Below are 20,239 nucleotides of genomic sequence, written 5' to 3'. Positions count from 1 at the left end.
TTTCCCAATGGGGTCTGTCTTTTCTTCAGTTTGGTTTGTCAAACCACCTGCTCCTGATATCACCTCCCTCTGAGCAGATCTTTCCTCAGTTGATTCTTGTGTTTCATCTTCCTTCGAGGACACACTCCTCGGATCAAAATCAGTATTATCTCTTTCCTCTTGGACTAATTCTTCTACTTATTTCACAGCTTGTTCAACTTCTTCACTGCTCTGTTCTTTTTCATCCGTTATAGGAGTAGGTACACCTCTGTCATTTTCAACATCTTGTTCACTTTCTTTCCCTTTGTTTTCAATGTTCTCAACTGTTGGTAATCTCAACAGTTCCTCGTCTCGTTCTGTTGGATCATGCACTTTTCTCGTATGGCTCACATGCACCCAATTCGGCAAACCAGCACACTTCACAGCAGTTGTAGTGAGCACGATATGATAAGACCCCTCCACCGTGGCTCAAGGCAAGACTTTCGTACGTGCTTTCGTATAAGCACCCAGTCTCCGTCTTTCAGACTATGATCTTGACCTTGCGTTTGTTGAGCTGTTGCAACTTCCACCTGATGAGAAAAAGACCGAACCACATCAGCCAGGCTTTTGCAGTAATTTAGCACCATATCATCTGTAAGATTCCCAAGTGCATTTGCAGGTATTTCTGGCAATCTCATTGCTCTCCCCATCAAGATTTCATGCAGAGACAACCCAGTCTTCTTGTCAGGTGTACTTCTCATTGACATTTTACTATGGGTAAAACATCTGGCCATTTCAAATTTGTTGAGGCACACACTTTGGCCAATCGTGATTTTAATGTTCCATTAATTTGCTCTACAAGACCTGAAGGTTCTGGGCGATAGCTGCAATGTAGTCTCTGCTGAATGTTTAATGCCGAAAAAAGCAACTTTATGACCTCATTATTGAAATTAGTACCCCATCTGATTCAATTGAGACTGGAAAACCAAAACATGGAATTAGTTCTCGCAAAAGCAATTTAGCCACTGTACGACTGTCATTTCTCTTGGTTGGGTAAGCCTCAATCCAATGACTGAAAATGCACACAATCACCTGCACATATTTCAAACCAGCACATGCAAGCATCTCAATAAAATCCATCTGCATTCTACTGAATGGACCTACCGCTATACCTATGTGACCCATGTTGAAAATTGTTCCTTTACAGACATTCATCTGTTGGCAAATTATGCACCTATGGCACACCTGCTCTGCCACTTGTCTGAATTTTGGATTGTACCAAAACTGTTTAAAACTCCTGATCATCGCATCTCTTCAATATGCGTTTGACCGTGGTAGTACCTAGCCATTTGAGTTAACAAACTGTTTGGCAAGACTACCTTTCTCTCTACTTTTACCCACATTTCATACTCCCTTTGTATACATCGATGCCTAATCCAATCTCTCCTCTCCTCTTCTGGAACATTGTTCTGTATTGCTTTCAACTCATCTATTGTCTCTACTATCTGCATAGTAAAACTTGCATACATTTCTTCATTTTCAGACATCAATTCCCAATTTCCTTTGAATGAAATCCCATTCAGAGCACAACATTTTGCAACTTATACTGCATAAGCATTTCCCAATGTTACATAATCTTGTCCTCTCTGGGGTGCACTGCATTTGACCACGGCAATTTTCTCAGGTTTCTGTATTGGTTGTAACAAATCATGTATTCTCTCCCCATTTCTCACAGGTGAACCTGAAGAAGTCAGGAACCTTCTTTGTGACCAAATTTGCCCGAAATCGTGTGCAATACCAAATCCATATTGACTATCAGTGTAAATTGTCACTTTCATTTGATCTGAAAATTGACATGCTCTAGTAAGAGCCACAAACTCTGAGATTTGTGCAGGTATCACTCCTTAAAGCCATTAAGCTTCTAATATGCCCGTGAAGGTACACACTGCATATCCTGCTCTTAATGCACCTCTGTTGTCTTATAAGCAGGAACCATCAACAAAGATAATTTGATCATTGTCTTCCAGACAAGTATCTGTGATATCGTCTCTTGGTTTGGTACATAATTCTGTCACTTTCAAACAATCATGTTCAACAACATCTATGTTAGACAGATCTTCCCCCTCATCTGGTAATAGAGTTGCCGGGTTAAGCACTGTGCACCTGTTTATTGTCACATTGGGTGCCCCAAGAATCAATGTTTCATATTGTGTCAGTCTTGCATTTGTCAAATATTGCGTTTTCGACCTGGTCAATAGAATTTCTATTAAATGAGGAACCCTCACTGTCAGAGGATAACCCATCACAATATTTTCACTCTGAGTTATACTCTGCTCAACTACTGCAACTGCTCATAAGCATTCAGGTAAGACTGCTGCAACATTATCTAAAGTAGCTGAAAAATATGCTACTGGACGATTGACACCACCATGTTTTTGTGTTAAGACAAACAAGGAACATTCATCTCTCTCATGACAAAACAACAGAAAAGGTTTTGTGTAATCAGACATACCGAAAGCTGGTGCTTGACACAAACTCTCCCTTAGCTCAGTAAAAGCTCTCATGCATTCCTTATCCATCATTATGGGATCTGAAACAACATCCTTATGTGTCAACCTTTGCAATGGCTTTGAAATTTGTTTTCCACTGACGACAATAACCTACCATTCCCTAAAACATTCTCAACTCTTTTTGTGAACTGGGCATTTTCATTTTCATTATTGCCACCACTCCCTCTCTGGAAATTCTCCTCGACCCTTTTCTCAATCAAATGTCCCAAATATTTAACTTCTTGCTGACAATACTGCAACTTAGCAGGAGAAACTTTATTACCGTTGTCTCCCAGAAAATTCAAGAATGCAACTGTATCCTCTTTGCAGCCCTCCTTTGTTTTCTATGCTATCAATAAATCATCAATGTACTGCACTAAAGTCGACTGATAAGGCATTACCAATGACTCCAGATTATTTTTCAAAATCTGATTGAAAATCAATGGTGATTATTAAAAACGCTTGAGGAATTCTACACCAACAGTAGACTCTGGTCAAAATTTTTAAACAAAAGAGATATCTACTATCCTCATGTAGAGGTACGGAAAAGAAAGCTTGGCACAAATCAATGACTGTGAACCATTCTGCATCACGTGGAATCTGAAACATTATTACTTCTGGGTTTAGTACAACCGGACAACACTTCACCACTATGTCATTTATTTTTCTCAAGTCCTGAACCAGAGGTATTTTCCCATTCAGCTTTTTCAAACCCAGTATTGGTGAATTACACGGACTGCTCATCACTTCTTTCAAAACTCCTTGCTCCAACAATTGTTCTATCAATGGTCTTATCCCTTCTACTATTTCATTTGTCATCAAGTATTGAGTAGTTTGTGGAAACACCACATTCTCTTTCACTGCTACTTTGACTCCTTCAACTCCTTTAATCAAACCAATGTCTTTTCATGAAAAATCCCAAACCTTCGTTTAACCCTTTCCTGCAAATCACTTGGCAAATCTTTCTTTTCAAAAACTGAAAAGAAATTGATCAGGTCTTCCAAATTTTGCTCTTCGGTCGTCTCTTCTTTGTCAATTGCCTGATCTGCTTCAACATTCAATAAAGCTAATTCACAAGTCATCATCCTTTTCTTTTCATCAACTGCCAAATCTTTCTCATCATCACTAATGGTCTCCATCGTGATCCCCTTTCTTGAACACATAATGGAACAATGTATCTTGCACTGTAAGTCTCTTTTTCAATAGTGATACTGGACTAGAGTCACAAACAACAAAACTATGATAGTCTCTAAAATTCCCAATTTTCATAAGAACCGGTTCTGTAAGAGCGTTAACCAACTGTTTATTTGCAACGCCTACTATCTGCACTGTCCTTTTGGAAACAGGTATTTCTGGAACCTCTGTTGTCCTTATCATTGAGCATGTTGCTCGTATGTCAACCAAAAGAATTAACCTCATGACCATGTACTTCAGCCTGCACATAAGGACCTCTTTGATGCACATCTAATGATGCATCCATCATATACTCCTCCTCATCTGAACTATTCAATGGCTATTCAGCGTTTATTTAATTCACACTTTGTAAGGGAAATTGTTCAACTGTTTTTGCACTTTTGTTTTTACTCTGATTCGTGACCACTTGCGAAAGGATAACCTGTTGCTGTTCCATTGGGCTCTGTATCATTTGAACCGGTGTCGGTATGTGTATTTGCTGTACAGGCACCATCTGCACCTGTGGCTGCATTTGTTGTATTTGTGGCATTTGTACCTGTTGTACCTGAGGTTGTACATTTTGCATTTGTTGCACCGCCTGTAAAGCTGAAAACCTTGCATATTATTTACATTGTTCTGAAAAATATTATTTTGACCTCCCATTCTAGGTCCTCTCATGCCCTGAAATGAATTGACACCATTTGTTTGCTGAACCATTCCTCCCTGATTCAACATTGGACACTGTCTTTTCCAATGTCCCACCAATCCACAAATGTGACAAGGTAACACCTTTCGCCTTTGTTGCTCATCTTGCATCACCACTGAACTCAAATCTGCGTTTCGATTTACCACTGGAAGTATCATTCCACCTTGACCTCTACCACGACCTTGACTCGGGAAACAGACCCTGTGGCAGTTGTTGAAGATTACCCTGCAATCCTGTCTGTGCAGCCTTAATCTGCATAACCATTGCTTTTTCCTTCAGCTTTTTCTGCTAGAACTCTATTTCATCACTACAGTATTTAGCATACTGCAAAACCTCACCAATCGGCTCTGCTTGCCAGCAGATCAAATGATTCTTGATCATTTGACTTACTTCTGGTTTCAACCCGTCAACAAATCTGAACACCAAATGATTCATGCTGTCCTTTTCAATTGTTTCTGCACCATTGAAATGTTTGAATGCCTTCAACAATCTTTCATAATACGCATGAACCGATTCTTTCTCTTCCTGTGTTGTTCTATCTATGCGCTGCCAATCAACATTTTTCGGCTAAATTTTCATTTTCAGAAACTCAATGACTTTATAGTAATGTTTCATTACTTCAGGAGATGGCACACCTGTTTTTAATTCCCTTTGCGGTTTATTTGTCGGCCAATCAACACTTTTCTTGCAAAGTGTAGTCAAGTCTTCCCACAGACACAAACCTATCTGTCTGCTGGTACCACTCCATTGGCTTCTCTCTCAGTCTTGGGTTACAATTCGTAAAACTTATAATATCACTTCTATTCCAGGGTACATGTATAAAATTATCTCCTGGCGTTTCACTCATCGGTAACATTTTTACTGCATCCCCTGTCTGTGACCCATCATCTTTCTTTGGTCTTCTCTTTTCCCGTCCAATTTACTCTCCCATTTGCCAGTGCCCTCCAAATCTGCACTTTCTCAAGTAATTCTTTAAGATGTGTTCTTACCCCTGCAGATCTCATGTCAATAAAGTCTTCTTCCTCCAAATTTAGTTTATAACTCCTTTTCAGTGTTTTCATTTTTGTCAAATCAATGTCATAATCGTCTGCTACATCTTGTAACTGCTGATAAACCCTATTTTCTCCCCTTGTAATGACTTTACATAGATATCTCAATTGCCCTTCGGTATAGGATTCAAGTCTGTTCACCCCCACGGTCCCTTCTAAAAGTTCACTCCCTTCCATGTTTAATCTCACCTTGTTTATTGTCTCTTCCTCTTTATCCCTTCTCTCTTGTTGTTTTGAATTGTTTAAATCTTCCAGCCATTTTGTGATTTCTTGTGCAGCTAAAGCTTTCAATGATACTCCATTGGCTTGCACACCTGCTCCTCGCTCTTGCCGTGAACTCGTACTCTGCTGCGGAGCCATTGTTCCCCAACAGGTTACAAACCTATTGAAGAATTAGTCTCATTTAAACTTGGCCCTTGTCTATTCTGCACATTTATCAATGAATTCTATCTACTACTGCCCACATGGACATATAATGGAGTTACCGGACCCATCGTAATAGGTACAGTAATTGCATCTGGATTAATTAGTGTTCCAACTCCGTGCGTCTGTCCTGCACTCATGCTCTGCATCTGTGGAATCTGTATATGTACAGGTTCTCTTAAATTCATCCTTTGGCGACCTTGTGACAACACTAAATTAGTAGTTGTTTTCACAATCTGAGCCTCTGGCTGTATCTCAGGAATGTTCATTTCAAACTGCTGTCTGTTACTCAATGAATCATTAAAACTACTCTGCATCTGAACTCTTTCAATGTCCAGGATACTCTTTGCTGATTCTGAAATCAATGGTGCAGTAGAAATTGTATTACTAATTCCACTCCCATTTGATCTGTTATGATCCTGCTGTCTCACATTTGGTGGAGGATATGTTTCTAAAACACGAGTAACTATCTCATCGTTGTCCATTTCATCCTCATTAAACATAACTCGTTTCATCTCCTTCATGTCTTGTGAACCGTTCTTTTTCTTTCCATATTTTGTCTCAATCTCATCCTCCTTTTTTCTCGCAGGAAATAATCTGACCCTAGGTAGTGTCTCTACTCTCCACCTTTTCTGTTCCTCATCCCATACTGTTTCAGATACCGTCTTTTCTACTCTTCTCATTTTCTTTTCAAATTTTAAAGCCTGCTGCTGTTTTGCTAACAGCTCCATATTGCTAATGCTTCGTACTCTGCTGGCCTCGGTGAAGGTTTTAAACTGTACTTTTTTTACCTTAAATTATCCAGGATTTTTAAATTGAATGTACCATGTTCTGGTAAAGCTAGACAACCTTCTTTCTTTGTAATTTTGACCCAATATATGCTGGAGTATTCTCTGGTAGAAACAAATCTCTCCTTCGAGTGCCGGAGTGTATTCATCACCCCACAACGCACTTCTCAAAGCTTTGAAAAACCTCATTTTGGACTGAATTTATTCAAACCCTGATGTCTACAGCAAAAAATATTCTTAAGCCCAATTAAACAAAGCACATACAAACAGTAAACAAAGAATAAAGAAAGAATAACCAATCATGGAAAGTGACTACGATCCCGCAATTCTCTTTGACCCCCCTCGCCTATCAATTGCTTTACTCTATTGCCGGACTGATTGACGAATCTGTGCACGATTCCTTTCTGCTAATCAACCAATCCCAGTGGGGCACCAACTACGTCACACCCACACTTTCACCCCCTTTCACCGAGATGCTGACAAAGTCTGTCGTACCAATCTTTCACAACTCACGTGCAAAATCAATGCAATATTAATTTGTGAGCTATCTTGAAATAAAGAAAAAAAAATTGCTCATTTACTACAGGTGGGGCAACACAAACGCTTCAGAACCTTCAATATTTCCCACACTCGTGAGCAAAAATTCGACATGCGGACTTCACTTCTCCACTGTTCCTTGGATTATTGTCTAGTGCACTCAGTACTCACCAAATCTCCAGTATAATTCCATTCACTCCAATTTCTCACAAACTCGACCTACCAAACACAACGGATCGGTCTACTAAATGAATGAATTACAAAATATACCAAGTGTCTCTCTACACTTATCAATATACTCCGGAGTCCCAGCCCTCTCTCTTTAGGTCCATCATCTACAACCACGTGGATAATTTTCCCTGCATCAAGCGCCACACTCAAATGAAGAACGCCGCTTCCCTACTCTCATACCTATAGGAGTACGCCCACTCCATGTAATACTAATTTGAGTATCTCTACTCCTCTAGACTCGTATCCAACACAACCATCTGCAAACTAGCTAAAGCTGTGCAAGCGCAAAAACATTTCATTCACTTTATTAAAATACAACCAAACACTGCCAGAACATACCCTTCAACCTAGGGGGTCTCCAACAACCGGGGAAATTCACTTAGCTATTATCTACAGTGAATAGTGGATTCTGCGCTAGAGGACAATGGATCAAAGTGACATAGGTTTGAGGGGATGTCATCAATGAACGTCATGAGTATCAACAAAGGTTAATAATAATCAAATATATTAAAATTCAATCAATAACCACACCAGTTTATTCATAAGAATTCATAGATTTATTTCCCTATATTAACAATGCTAGTGTCACGAAAATAACTCTCAAACACAAATGATAAGCATATAAGATCAATAGCGGTTGGTTAAAGTGTCTTATATATCTCAATTTCATCAAGACAATCAAAAAATTATCTCCAATAGAATCACACTTGTTAATAATACAAAAACCATTAATAATGTCAAGTTATGCATTAGTTCAGCATCAAATGATTTTAAAATAAGTCATGAGCAATTCATATTAGTTTCCTCTCTAACCGCAAATTAGCATCAACATGTTGGGCTTCATGTGAAAAGAATTTAGTAACACATATTTAGAAAACTCTTTATCTTAGTTAATGATAAAAAAATATATTATTTATTTGCAGCAAATTAAGTCATATGTTGCAGCTGGTAACTTGAAAGCAAATGAGACACATATTACATTACGATGACATACATTACCAATGATAAAAGTAGAAACAGAAAGTAGCTTGCTTCAGCCAGGGGACACCAACAGTTATGGCCTAACAACAGCTAAACCCAATCAGCCAAAAAGTCTTGAATCATCAGAGTCGAACTTCATCTAGTCTGCTCTCCAAACTCTAAAATAGTAATCATAATACTACTCCCTAGATAATTCTTCCCAAGTTGTTATACTAAATCCTAATAAGCTTATGATTGGTCAATCTATGGGGTGGTTTCATTTTAGCCAATTTCAGCCAATCAACAACTAAATTGATGACCTAAAACACAACAAATCTACACTAACTATAAAGTTTTCTTCAAAAATAACATTTGCTCTTCCGTCTCGTCTGTAGCTCCAATGTACCACCGCCTCTCGAATATGTTGTTTCAGAAAGAAACTTTTACAGTTTCAACTCACTTCCATCCTCGAGGAAAGACCAGATATTAGTAACATTCTCAAACAATAGGACATTTCAACTTATGCAATGCTTGGTTAAAAACATGACCTTGTAAGACTTAGAGCAGCAACCCACTAGGGGTAGCTGTGAGCTCATCTACACAAACTTCGAAGACACTTTTATGTAAGCTTTTGAAACATGGAAAATAACCACAGCTTCTAGTTAGAATTTTGCTCAGCTAAGAACTGAAAAGTACACGTTTTCAAAAGTCACTTTAATTCATTACACATTTTAGTATAAAAATCATTCATAAACATCTTAGAAAATTCACACTGTCACAGAAGCAAACCAATAAACCTAACATCTCTTCACTCACCATAGTGAACGTTAAGCTGAGGGCAGAGAGTTTGCCTAAAGCCCCACAGGCACAGACTCAGTCTCACCGGTGTGCATTAGTCCAAGTCCGTGAGGCACAAAACTCTTAGCTATCTGGGGCAGGTGAGTTCTCCAGATTTATTAACAAGGAAGTTCACTCGGGGGCCCCGCTGCTTCTCAAATTGCTGAAGCTGGCAATTGATAGTGGTGGAAATCTTCTCCATGCCCAGAGATTCCCTTAATCTATGAATCCAGTCAGTGTGTTCCGGCATGTGTTCCGGCATGTAGTCCTTTACCCAGTGGCCGTGAGGACCTGCCAAAATGTGCACAGTGCTAAGGTTATTACCTTGCCTTAAGGGAAGCGGAGGGGGGTACATAAGGGCGATAGGCAGGAGAATAGGATGTAGCAAGGGAACTAAGGAAGGCTTATATCAAATATACAATTGATGTCAGCCAACACTGCATCCCAATGTGTTGGAATTTAGGGCAATGCCATAACTCAGGGGTGTCAGTGTGTCCATATGCCCATATCCCCACAGTTACACCAACAGGAGGGAGACGCCCCAGGTTTCCACCTAGCCACCTAATACCAACAATGTGTGGTTTTAAGAAAGGCATCCTTGGCTGTCACACTAGTTGTGGAGATTTGTGCTCTACAGTAGATACCTGCCCATTCTTCATCAGTCTGGGTACGCCCCAGCTCAGATTCCCAGTGATGCTGCGCCACCACCTTGGCAGTCGAGGATTTACAGAGCAACATTTTATACAGTTTGGAGACCTACCTTGAGTCAGCTGGCTTAGTAATAAGCCAGTGTTCAAAGCGAGTAAGGGGTCAGGCAGCATGGGGCTTAATGGAGGCGTAGGAGACCCAATGTTGAATATGTATATAACACCAGTGCTCCTCTTCAGGAAGCCCATATTCCTGTTGACATTGGTTAAAGGGTTTCAGGCCTTTAGAATAAATACAATCTCCAATGTGTTTACAGGTGCCTTCCTTCCAGGCAAGGAACCCCTTACCGGATGCAGCCGGGGGGATTGCTGATCACCGGGGTAAGGGGGATAATGGGGTGATCAGCGACCCTGTCCCAGACGTCTACAGTGGCTCGAAGCACTGGGGAGGAATAGACACCGCATGGGCAATGTGGTCTGGGCAGTCAAGGGACCTTCCAGATATATAGTCCGGCAATTACCTGAGTTAAACCTGTGCCACTCCAGCAGATAGCGTAGCTGTGTGGCAAGATAGCAACTGGTAAGTTGTGGTAGGCCAAGGCCGCCATCCACTTGTGAGCGATATACTTGGATACGGCCCACATGAGGTGTTTTACCCTGCCAGATAAAGGACTCGATCATGCATTGCAGTTTGGAGACTCACTGTGGAGGGGGTTATGCTGTTAGGGTTTGCATGACATAGAATTTTGGGCAGGAGGGTAATTTTTACTGCTGCCAGATGACCCAACCAGGAGAGGCCCCCAGAGTGCCAGCTCTGTAAGTCAGAGCTGGCCATGGCTGCTAGGACATTGTAGTTGTGCTGTGCTGTGCCCTCTAATGTAGGGCACAGCCTAAGACACAGGTAGGGAAAAGCTAGGGGTGCCTTGCAAGGTGTACCCCGCAACAGCCACATCTCCGCACACCTGAGACACCTGCATTGGCTCCCAGTCAGCAAAAGGATCACCTTCCGTCTTCTCACCCACGCACACAAAGCCCTCCACAACAAGGGACCGGAATACCTCAACAGACGCCTCAGCTTCTACGTCCCCACCCGCCCCCTCCGCTCCGCTGGCCTCGCACTTGCTGCCGTCCCTCGCACCCGCCGCTCCACGGCGGGTGGGAGATCTTTCTCCTTCCTGGCGGCCAAGACCTGGAACTCCCTCCCCACCAGCCTCAGGACCACCCAGGACCACTCCGCTTTCCGGAGACTCCTAAAGACTTGGCTGTTCGAGCAGCGATAACCCCCCCTTTCCCCCCTAGCGCCTTGAGACCCGCACGGGTGAGTAGCGCGCTTTATAAATGTTAATGATTTGATTTGATTTGAAGGTGTGGTGATCATTGGTCGGGGTGGATAGGTTGAGGAGCTGGGATTTCTAAATATTGATTTTAAAGCCAAAAGCCTTCTCGAAAAGGCAAAGCCCATGATGAAAGGCAGGGACAGAAGTTAAAGGGGCCACTAGGGAGACCAGGACATCGTCAGCAGAGAGTGCCAGTTTGTAGTCTTACCCTCCCATCTGGATCACAGCAATCTTGCTTTGTCCTAATTCTTTTGGCTCCATGTACAGAGCAAAACAAATGGATGAGCGTGGGCATCCCTGACTTGTGCCCCAGAGAACTTTAAATGGTCGGGAGGGAATGCCATTAGCCCTCACCCAAGCCAGGGGGCTGCGTAACCACTCCAGGTTCAGCTGCAGAACTAGAACCCCAGACTGAACATTTCTAAGGTTGCCTGCAGAAAGGGCTAGTGCACCCTGTCAAATGTCTTTCAGGCTTTGAGAGAGACTAGGAGTACAGGCCTGTGTAAGTGAAAGGCCTTATTGGTGAGGTGTCAGATGCGTTTAATGTTGTTGCTGCAGGTCCTCTCTGTGATAAAACTCACTTGATCAAGGTCCACTAGTCCCTCCATATGGTTGCAGACAGCCTGCAAAGACCCCAGTAAACAGTTTGATGTCAACGTTCAGAAAGGAAATAGGCCACTAACAGGACAGAGAGCTGGGTCCTTTCCTGGCTTAGAGACTACAGAGATCACTGTGTCATGTGTAGTAGACAGTAAACATCCTATGCTACTAATGGAATTAAACAAGCAGAGAAGGAGTGGGGCTAGCTGTGGAGAGAAGGTCTTATAGAAGGCCAGTGTGAAGCCATCAGAACCTGTGCTTTCCCGACGACAAGGCAGGAGATGGTGCATATGACCTCTGCCAGTTGAATGTCCTCCTCAAGGTGAGCTGCTTCCTGATGGAGGAGTCATGACGGAAGAGTCAAAATGTACTGAGTGATAGTCAACTGTTCGCATTGGTCAGAACAGTAGGTGGTTGAAACCATTTAAATTCTTGAGCGATAACCTCGTCTGTCTGGGCTTTGGGATGCTTAGCCCAGAGTTTGTGTGCTAGCAGAGGGCCATCTTTATTACTGCCAGTGTAGTATTTTTGCTGCACTCACAGAAGTGCATATTAGGATTTATCATTGTCAACAGCTTTTAGTTCCTTGCAGGCAACCAACAGCTGTTTCCAGGTGGAGTGGTTCCCCGTCTGCTTATGGCAGGCCTCCAGATCCTGAAATTGCCTTTCAAGCTCTGCATGTTTTCCTCGCCCGAGGGCATTGAGCAAAGCAGCAATAGCAATGAGGGAGCCCCAGAGGACGGATTTGAGGGTCTCTCACAACAGGGAGGGGGAAATGTCAAGGTTATCATTGGGCTGAAGTAAAAGAGCGATTTGCTTGTGTACTTCAGCCTGGACTGATTGGTGTTTAAGCAGGGTATCACTGAACCACCACAGGTGGCTTTGGGGGCGAGAGGGAGGGAGTGCAGTGGTTATGGTGATAGGTGAATAGTCAGAGAGAGAAGAGACTCTCGCTTCATGCACATAAGGTTGGAGCAAGGAGGAGACCAAGAAATAATCTAGGCGAGGCATAGGACTGCCAACAGGTGAGTAATGAAGGAAGTTGTGGGAGGAGGGGCTTAGAGTTTGCCAGGTGTCAGTCAAGTGCACCTCAGTGAGTCACTGCAGTCCCTCAGTTGAGACAGCACCTCTGTGTTCAGCTCTTTGGACCGAATAGTCCAAGATCAGATGCAGAACTGGCTGTAATCTCCCTCTATCAAAAGATGTGACAGACGACTTAGGGGGTCATTCTGACTCCCGCCGGCCGCGGTAACCGCAGGGCCGGCGGGAGCTGCCAGAATACCGCTGTGCAGTCAGAAGACCGCCGGGGTTATTCTGGGTTTCCCGCTGGGCTGGCGGGCGACCGCCAGAAGGCCGCCCGCCAGCCCAGCGGGAAACACCCTTCCATGAGGATGCCGGCTCCGAATGGAGCCGGCGGAGTGGAAGGGGTGCGACGGGTGCAGTTGCACCCGTCGCGATTTTCAGTGTCTGCATGGCAGACACTGAAAATCTTTGTGGGGCCCTGTTAGGGGCCCCTGCAGTGCCCATGCCATTTGCATGGGCACTGCAGGGGCCCCCAGGGGCCCCACGACACCCCATACCGCCATCCTGTTCCTGGCGGCCGAAACCGCCAGGAACAGGATGGCGGTATGGGGGTCGGAATCCGCCATGGAGGATTCCCCAGGGCAGCGGAAAACCGGCGGTACACCGCCGGTTTTCCGTTTCTGACCCGCAGCGGTAGAATGCCCATGGGAGCACTGCCAGCCTGTTGGTGGTGCTCCCGCGGTCCCCAACCCTGGCGGTCTCGGACCGCCAGTGTTGGAATGACCGCCAGAGTGTCACAGAAACTTTTCTTGGTGTTCATTGGGAGCACGTCATCACAAAAACAAGGGTAATGCCTGTTACCTGAATTTGCATGGCCAATAGTCTCCCTGGAATCTCAGCATCTGTGTGAGTAAGTTGACCAGTGAAGCTGTTTGCCAGGGGGATGCTACCCCTGCAGTTTTCTTGGAGCTGAAGAAGTGAAACTGGTGTGCATATGTTTTAGACATAAGGCACGAGCAGTATTTTCTAAAGATTTGGGTCTCTTAAAGAAGACAAAGTCTGCTCTGGCATCCCGGACCATGGCCAAGATCACAAGTCTCTTAGGAGGTGACTTAAGGCCACGGACATTTCAGCTGAGTACCTCATGCATAGCAGTCTGAGCTGAAAATCATGTGATGGATTTCCAGGGTGTGAAAGCACCCCCGTGGAGGCCCTGAAAAGCGGGACCTAGCCTAAGCCTATGTTGTCTGTCCAATTTATCAGTAAGTGTGAGTGAGCAGGGAGAAAAGGGCAACTGGCAACAGGACCCAAGTTCCAAACAGCCGAACAAACTAAATATAGTAAAGTACAGTCATTAAGACAATCGCTATCTTCATGATCTATTACACATTCTGAGGTGGCTGGGGCTCTGCCCTGGCCAGCTGCATAAAGGGTAATGCTCAAAAGTCAGTTCAAGCCCCACAATGAGACCTAGGAGAGGGCCAACGCAGGTCAACCTGGGCAGGGCCCACAGCACGAAGTATTCCCTTCAGGGAAGGGAGTTGGTCTCCTGCTGATCCTCGGCAGGGCCCTGTGAGCGTAGTTAGTGGAGGAGGGCAGACTAGTCCCTGTGGCACTCTCCAATGGAGGGTTTATGCTGTGAAGTCTTCGCGGCCTGCTGAGTCGATCATCGGTACCTTGTGAGGGGGTGGGCAAAGTGTTGTTTGCTGTCCTCCTAGTACCATCCGCTGACCCCCTCAAAGTGCAGGATAGATTCCGCTTCCTCCAACAAGTGGATTGAGTGGGTGACGAAGCTTCATTTGAAGGTAAGGCAGAAGGGGTGACCTTATTTATACGTGACACCCTTGGAATGAAGAAAACTGGAGACAGGGTGAAGGAGGAGTTGCTTGAGGAGCATTATCAGTGACAAGTCCTGGTACAGCCACAGCTTGACACCCTCAAAGATAACGGGGCTAGCCACTCTGGCTGCTGCCAGGATGTCCTCCTATTGCCAGTAGTGATGGACACACATGAGGATATCGGCCCCAGGCTCAATGGGGCCTCTTGTCCCTTCAGTGCGATGAGCACAATCCAGGTGGACTTCAGAGTCAGTGAGTGCCGGGAGGAGGTGATGAAGTCCTGGTGACCTAGGCCTCAATACCACCATTCTCGTCTCCCCTTGGCGCCCCAGGAATGCAAATGTTAGAACATCAAGAATGTTTTTCTAAATCTTCAGGGTGTGCCTGTAGTTCTATGTTCTAATCCTTCAGCTTCACAACCGCCAGGTGAAGATTGTCGATCTCCTCCTCAAGGGCATCCCACTGTCCTTCAGAGAGGAAACCCTATTACACCAATCGTTGAGGTCATGGTGGACTTGTTCGAGGTCCAATGTCAGTTCCTGGAGGCGGCTTGCAAAATCTTGTCTCAAGGTCACAAGCAAATTCTCCAGGAGGGACTTGGTGATGGAGGAGGTTGATGGGGGCTTCTGTCATTAGGAAGAAAGGCTCAGGTGGGGGTCAGCAAACGTCTTCAGGCCCCTCTTGGTATATGTCATGCTTCTTAGCTGCTGCCTTAGTAAGCAAGTCCTTCACACATGAGTCATTCTTATGTCCTTTGCGGGTACCCATGGAGTAGAGATTCTTTCGCCAACCCCAGTGTAAGCTCCAGGCAACAAAGATTGGAGAAAGTGAGTCTATCCCCAAAGAGGCTGTGTGCTCCATCTGGTGGATCGAGGGGCCGCACCCAGCTGTCAGCCCTCTGCAGGAGAAACAACACACAGACCCCCAAGCCCAAAGAAAGGATGAGTCAGACAGACCACTGAAACAAGAGAGTCAGTCTAAGGGAGGGTGGCAGCGATGTCCCTACTATGAAGCTGTGAAGTTGTCTTTCGTGAGGCCAGTGGTAATGAGGAGTGATGGCCGCAGGTCCACCATGGGCAACTGAGCAGTGGCACCAGCCCATGAAGGCCCGAGGCCTACAGTCCCTGCTACAGGTGCCAGGTGGCCACCAAGTGCTCCGCTCCGGTTGATCTCTGCAGGAGGCGGGCAGGATCCAGAAACAGGCCCAGGGGACATTCATGAAGAGATGCCACGTCTCCCTGTCGGAACATGACTTAACAGCAGGAGGACCACCAATCTCCTCTGGCAGTCTGGGGTGAGGCAGCTGCTGATGCTCTATGTGCCTGACACCCATCTACTGCCCAAGAGACACACTTCTGGTGCCAGGAACCCCACTCAGGTAGCAGGAAGTCAGCTATGGCCGGTGCGTGGGATCATCCACGCCATCTTGGAAACTGCAGTGTGGCCTTGGGCCCCGCGTGGCCACAACACAGCACACTCCCCCACCACGGACAGTAACTCTGACACTCCCCTGACCCGCCTAGAACTCTGGGCCCCTGCTGTGGGTGTTAAAATAGCAGATGCTTGAGCTGAACAGCGATTCAGTGGGTTGGGGTGTGGAGCCTATCGAGGAAATGCCTCTTACTCCACAGCCATCTTGGCCATGTCCCCGCTCAAAATAATTAGTTAGACTGGTGCATAGAAGAATGCTTCACATTTCATTTATCATGAGACTTTCAGGCAAAAAGGTCTGTGCTAGGCACTGTAAATATATTGTGCAGAGCGCTTTTTGTGAAATACCCAATATGAAGATTCCTCTGAAGCCACAAAAAAATGTATTATAAATTCTACCAACAGCAAATATTGATCACAGGCTAGAAAACATTTAAAAGCAATAATTTTAACTTAAACAAAATCATTTTTTTTAATTTACAAGGGCAACATACTTGTTAAAAAGAAAAAGCGTCAAGCCAGTAGATTTAATAAAAGAGTCTATTTATTTCATATATATATATACATATATATATATTCATATATATATATGTATATTTTCTAATACACCATTTTTGCTGCTCCAATTTTACAGTGAATGTATTTTGCTATTACCAGTGCTTAAAAATTATAATTTAAAATATTAAATACTGTTTTTATATACACTATAAGTTCATTTAATATATCTAAACATGAGCAAAGAGGAAAAAAAGAGAAGAGCAATAATGCTCTGCACAGTCTGGAAAAGTTATAATTTGCCTGTTGCCTAGACTATATGAAAAATAACATCATCCTCTCTCTTGTTGCATTTTGCCACTTTAGAATGGAGTATACCTGGTTAGAACTAATATTAGTGGCCAGCAACAGAAACCTTGTTGCAAATTTTGTATTCATATATACAGTAGAATATACAGGAAGCAGCAGCAGAAAAAAGATGCAAGCAAGAAAGAGGTAGAGCCAGAAAATAGAGGAGGAGAGGAATGGAGTGATGAGAGAAGAAAAGGCACAGAGGAAGATGTGCAGGAAAGAGGGAGATTAAAAGTGGTTGTTGCAGTTAGTTGATGTACTGGCGTCATTAAAAGGATAAAGTATGGCTTTGCAAAGGCATGTAATAAAGTTAATTTCCTGGTTCACTTTTTAAGGACTGTCTTTAGTGACCGTGGCAGAGTGTTTACAATTGCAACCATGTTAGTTGACTGGCGGGCCAATAGCTTAACACTGGGATCACTCAGAATCTTTCCTGATGCAGTTTCTGCTGCTTTCAGTAAACATATGTAGTTCATGACAACTTCGTCTATCTTAGCAACAATTTCCTGTTGCTGCTTTTCAGAGCTCATTGCTTTAACCAAACGCATGCAGGCCTCTGTTAAGCAACAAAGCAGCTGGAAGCTGGAAGTCATAGCTAAGAACATTTCCTGTGGGCTTTTTTCAGCCATGGCCATTTTCCTGCAGGCACTTCCCAACTGTCTTGATTCTGTAGACAACAGTTGCTTGTAGTGAGAAAGTTTCAAGTCATGTGTTTCCAGGCATATATCATCCAGGTGACCCACACTTGATCGTATTAGACCAAGTAACTCATTAGCGTCTTTTTGTGCCGCGAGGAATCCATCTGGCATCACATATGTGGTTTCCTTTAGTAAGTGTATCCTTGAAATTCTCCAATCAAAGTTCATGCTATTGACATCGGATTCCATTTCTTTAGCCACATCTCCAGGTTCGTTTTCACAGTGGGGGATTTGCATGGCGGCTTCAGCAGACTCCAAGACTCTACTTTCCTGTTCAGTAGATAACGGCAGACTGGCTGGGATGGGCAATTCAAGTGGCACCTTTTGCGGATATAGGCATGCCAGTTGTTTGATCTCACCATTGATGTCTTCCTCATCCTCGTCGTCATCACAATTGTTTGCTGTTTTAAGAAAACAATAACTAAAGGGACCGCGGCACCTCCAGTTGCTAGCATCCAGCTTTCGCAATGGCAAAGTACGAAACTGCTTGGACTCCTTTGACACTGGGCTACAAAGTGAAGATCTTTTGCTTTCTTTGCTGTTTTCACAAGTAGAATTCATAGAACCTTGAGAATAGCTCTTGGATATTTTTTTACCCAGTGGGAGTTCAGTTCTCTTTTCAAAAGTGAAGGAGTCTGCCTCTGCGATGTCCAGACATTTCAGACTTATTGCCATCTTTTTTCTCTCCATGTCAGTGTTGAATCCGGTGGAACCAGGGCCAACACTGCTGCTGCTGCGTCTCAGCATTTTATGGCTCTTTGGCCTCCGAAGACTGCCCCCAGTCATGGCGGTTTGCTGTAGACTAGCAACGGCTGCACTCATCTGCTTCATCTGGGGACAAACGAAAGGGTTTTGATTTTGAATTGGCACCTTTGTTTCTGTGCAAATGCTGGGCGATGAGATGATGTCAGCTTCATGAAGCATAGAAAAAGCTGAAGGCATGCCTCCTTGTCTTCCCTTCACCGGCTCTGTGAAAGCTACACTAGGGGTAGTAGAAAAACAGAAAGAATAATTAAGCATTTCCCTGATAATATTTATTGCTATGAAATTTACATAGTAATTTTAGTATCACGTTTCTTGTATAAATTTACAATTATGTAGACAAAGCATTTGATTCAAAGAAGGGCATCATCAAAGGCTGGGAATCATGTCAGTCTCTTCTATCTTTTTTTGAGCTATTATAGGGCCGGGATGCTGATACAAAATGATGGAGCCTGAACTGACTGCCTTCACGCCCACATTTGAGCAGGGGTGACACTACTAATAAAGGTGTCATATCGACTGCACAAATTAGGCAAGCAAGTCTATCATCATTTTTGGCAGGGCTATGTATATAGGAGAAAGCTATTTATCCATGTCAATCTTCCACTAAAAGCCCTCCAATTCTCCCAGATGTCCTGGTCCCACAGAGTTAGGGACACTTCTCTTCTCAGAATATAGAAATTCAGCTCCACAGTTCTAATTGTGTTAGGGGTATTGGTCTGAATTCCAATATTCAGAAACTATATCTTGAGTTGTTCAGTTCACCCCACTTAAGACTAAGCCAAGGATACCTAAAGGAAATAATTGATTTCACATCTGGGGTGTCTCATATAAGAGTATAGTGGGGGACTAAGCATAACACGTATTAGTGGGATTGCTTACGTTTTTGGTTGGATTAAAAACAAGATATAACTCTCGGTTCTTTTTAGTAGTAACAATTAGCAGCACTAATTGTTTTTTCTGTCATAGCTCAACATTGATTTGCCCTCTTTGGCAGAATTAAAGTTCCCAGCACTCAGCAAACCATACAAAGGGATTGAGTCTGTCTTGCTTATGAGCTTAAAAAGCAGAACAAGAGAAGGTCCTTAGAGTTTGGGAGAAGGCGACACATACCCAAAAGTCCCAAGACAATTCCCAGTATATGCACAGCTCTAAAATGAGAATGGTGAGAAGGAGACCCCAAATAATTTTAACAAGATTGAGACCATCATTCCCTCTAAACCCTCTTCTAAATCCAGAGGATTGTCCTCTTTCAAGAGGAGCAGGCCAGAGGTTTGGATTTGGAACATGTGAAGCTACAGGAAAAAGGGGTTGCTTGCCTACTTAGTTAAATGCATGTGTGTTGAACAGATAGGTTTATTCATTTCCTCTACGAATAGGCCAAACTATGCCTAAGATTTTTGTGATAGCATTTGTGACAAAGAAGCAGAAGACTTGTTCTCTCTTGTACCAGTTTCATCCCTAGTCTGTATCTTCAAACCAAAACTGATGAAGTCCCTTTCCTGGTGTACCCTCATGGACAGAGATTTACTCTGTCTCTTGTAGTGCCTATTTTACTATTAGTGGAAACCCATGTGCAAGAAACATGAATAAAAAGTGACTTACGTTTAGTAACAACCTTTCTGGTGGATACCCAACCTGAAGATTGTTCATCTTTTGAAGGGATGCCCATGTCGCTGCAAAACATAACTCTGATAGGGATAATCTGGCAAGTGGGGAAATACATGCCTTCACTCTGCTGGAATGAGCACAAATTTGATTGTTGTGTTATCTGTTATGACCAGGATCGACTGATTTTCAAAGGTTGGGCAGCAAAGCCTTCAGGTCTATGTAAATCGCCCTGCTC

At 43.7% G+C, this 20,239-nt stretch overlaps 1 protein-coding gene across 2 annotated transcripts in view; it reads right to left on the bottom strand.

Annotated features, from left to right (window-relative positions):
• Window positions 1-17,135: 17,135 nt before the first annotated feature.
• Window positions 17,136-20,239, bottom strand: part of FRMPD4 (FERM and PDZ domain containing 4) — a 1,397,101-nt gene continuing 1,393,997 nt past the window's right edge. Inside the window, exon 17 of one of the 2 annotated variants that reach the window (XM_069204702.1) lies at window positions 17,136-18,608. In XM_069204702.1, coding sequence (XP_069060803.1) covers window positions 17,257-18,608 — 1,352 coding nt within the window. In that variant the 3' untranslated portion in view covers window positions 17,136-17,256. Of the gene's footprint in view, window positions 18,614-20,239 lie in introns of both variants that reach the window. The other variant, XM_069204703.1, reaches the window with a different exon arrangement.

This window comes from Pleurodeles waltl, chromosome 8 (genome assembly GCF_031143425.1).
Source record: "Pleurodeles waltl isolate 20211129_DDA chromosome 8, aPleWal1.hap1.20221129, whole genome shotgun sequence".
Taxonomy (NCBI): Eukaryota; Metazoa; Chordata; class Amphibia; order Caudata; family Salamandridae; genus Pleurodeles; species Pleurodeles waltl.
This window is presented reverse-complemented; position numbering and strand designations above follow the sequence as displayed.